At 57.9% G+C, this 1,452-nt stretch overlaps 1 protein-coding gene across 1 annotated transcript in view; it reads right to left on the bottom strand.

Moving 5' to 3' along the window:
- Window positions 1–379: 379 nt before the first annotated feature.
- The window catches only part of Sema3e (semaphorin 3E), a 261,237-nt gene continuing 260,164 nt past the window's right edge, over window positions 380–1,452 (bottom strand). Inside the window, exon 20 of the mRNA XM_012516491.1 lies at window positions 380–902. Coding sequence (XP_012371945.1) covers window positions 380–902 — 523 coding nt within the window. The remainder of the gene's footprint in view (window positions 903–1,452) is intronic.

Here is a 1,452-nt window from a genome sequence, read left to right on the forward strand (position 1 = left end):
TTGGGACGGTGTTGCAAGAGAGGGAAGCGGCCGGTGCAGGTGCCCTGGAGGTAAGGCGGACTCACTGCAGCCCTGACAGCGCTGCCTGGCCACAGCCCTGGAGCCTCCGGGAGAGCAGGGCCCAGCGTCGCCAGACGGCCGCGTCTCCTGGGCCCCGATGCCCACTCCTTCGCTCCTGAGACAGTCTCGGTAAGAAAGGCGTAGGATCCGCGTACGGCGAAGCAGCGTACTTGACGACACCATCGATCATTTCGTCTGTCCTGAGTGTGCTCCGTCACGGCAGACCCGCAGCAGCAGCTCAGTCGGGCGGTCTGAGTAACTCCAGGAGCCCGACTCACCCCTCAGGCGGCGCTGGCTGTATTCGGCAGGACAGCAGCGCTCACTGCGCGCGCTCCGGCCGTGGAGGTGACCGCAACGCGAGCTGCGCGCTTCTGCCCCCGCGAGGCTCAGGCTGCAGCCCCGACACTGCGCACCGACGGCCCGCGGGGAGGACAGCGGACTGAGGCCTCGCGCCCGCGCCGAGCCCGAGCAGCGCCCAGCTCCGCCGCCCCCTGCTCCCACCCGCGGCTGCCCCGGCGTCGCGGGGGGACAGCGGCTGTGCGAGCAGGCTCTGCTGTACTGCGCTCTCCTTTCTCCTGCCTGCCAACATTGAAGTGAGCCTGAAGATCGAATTACTTCTACGGCTTGGGTTTGGACAGCTGTTTCCTGCTTTCGTGCCACTCCCGCGTCCTGCGCTGCGGTCCACGGTCCGCAAGCCACTGGCCGAGGGCTCTGCAGAGGCGTCTTCGCTGAGCGCGAGCAGCGCCCTTAGAGCTGTGTGCGCCGCCACCTCGTGTCGAAGGGAGGAACTGCTTTCGGGGCGGAGGGCGTCTCCACCTTGGAACCCGACACGTGCAGGTTTCCTAGAGTGGGCAGAGAGGCGCCTCTAGGATGTTTTGATGTTTTATGTTCCCCCCACCCCCACAAAAACTTGAAGGTAAAAACGATAACCCTTGGATTGATTAGCGCTAAGGGTGTCTTCAGAAAGTCATGTCCGACTTGCACCCAAAAACATTAGCTCAGCACAAGCTAAGGCGTCAGCTACATGGGGGCCGCAGCAGTGGCGTCGGCCCCTGAAGCCTCAGACACGCAGTCATCCCTACCTCATGCTGATCTCCTCCTCAGAGCCCACGTTTTTAAAAATTTTATTTTATTGAGAAACAAATATCAAGGGGACAGTTTCAAAACTGATTAATAGATCAGTCTCAATAATTAATGCATTGTACTTTATTATCTTCTTAGTGGTTATCCATAGTACAAGATGCAGACAGAATATCCTGTTCAAACACTATTAGTACAAATCTTTCTTCTCATTGAATCGAGCGAAAGTAGCTGTATACCTATCCTAACTATTCTGCATACACAGATACAAAATGGTCCTTCCTTTGTATCGCCCTTTTTGTTTGTTTGTTT

This window comes from Octodon degus, unplaced genomic scaffold (genome assembly GCF_000260255.1).
Source record: "Octodon degus isolate 3935 unplaced genomic scaffold, OctDeg1.0 scaffold00108, whole genome shotgun sequence".
NCBI lineage: Eukaryota > Metazoa > Chordata > Mammalia > Rodentia > Octodontidae > Octodon > Octodon degus.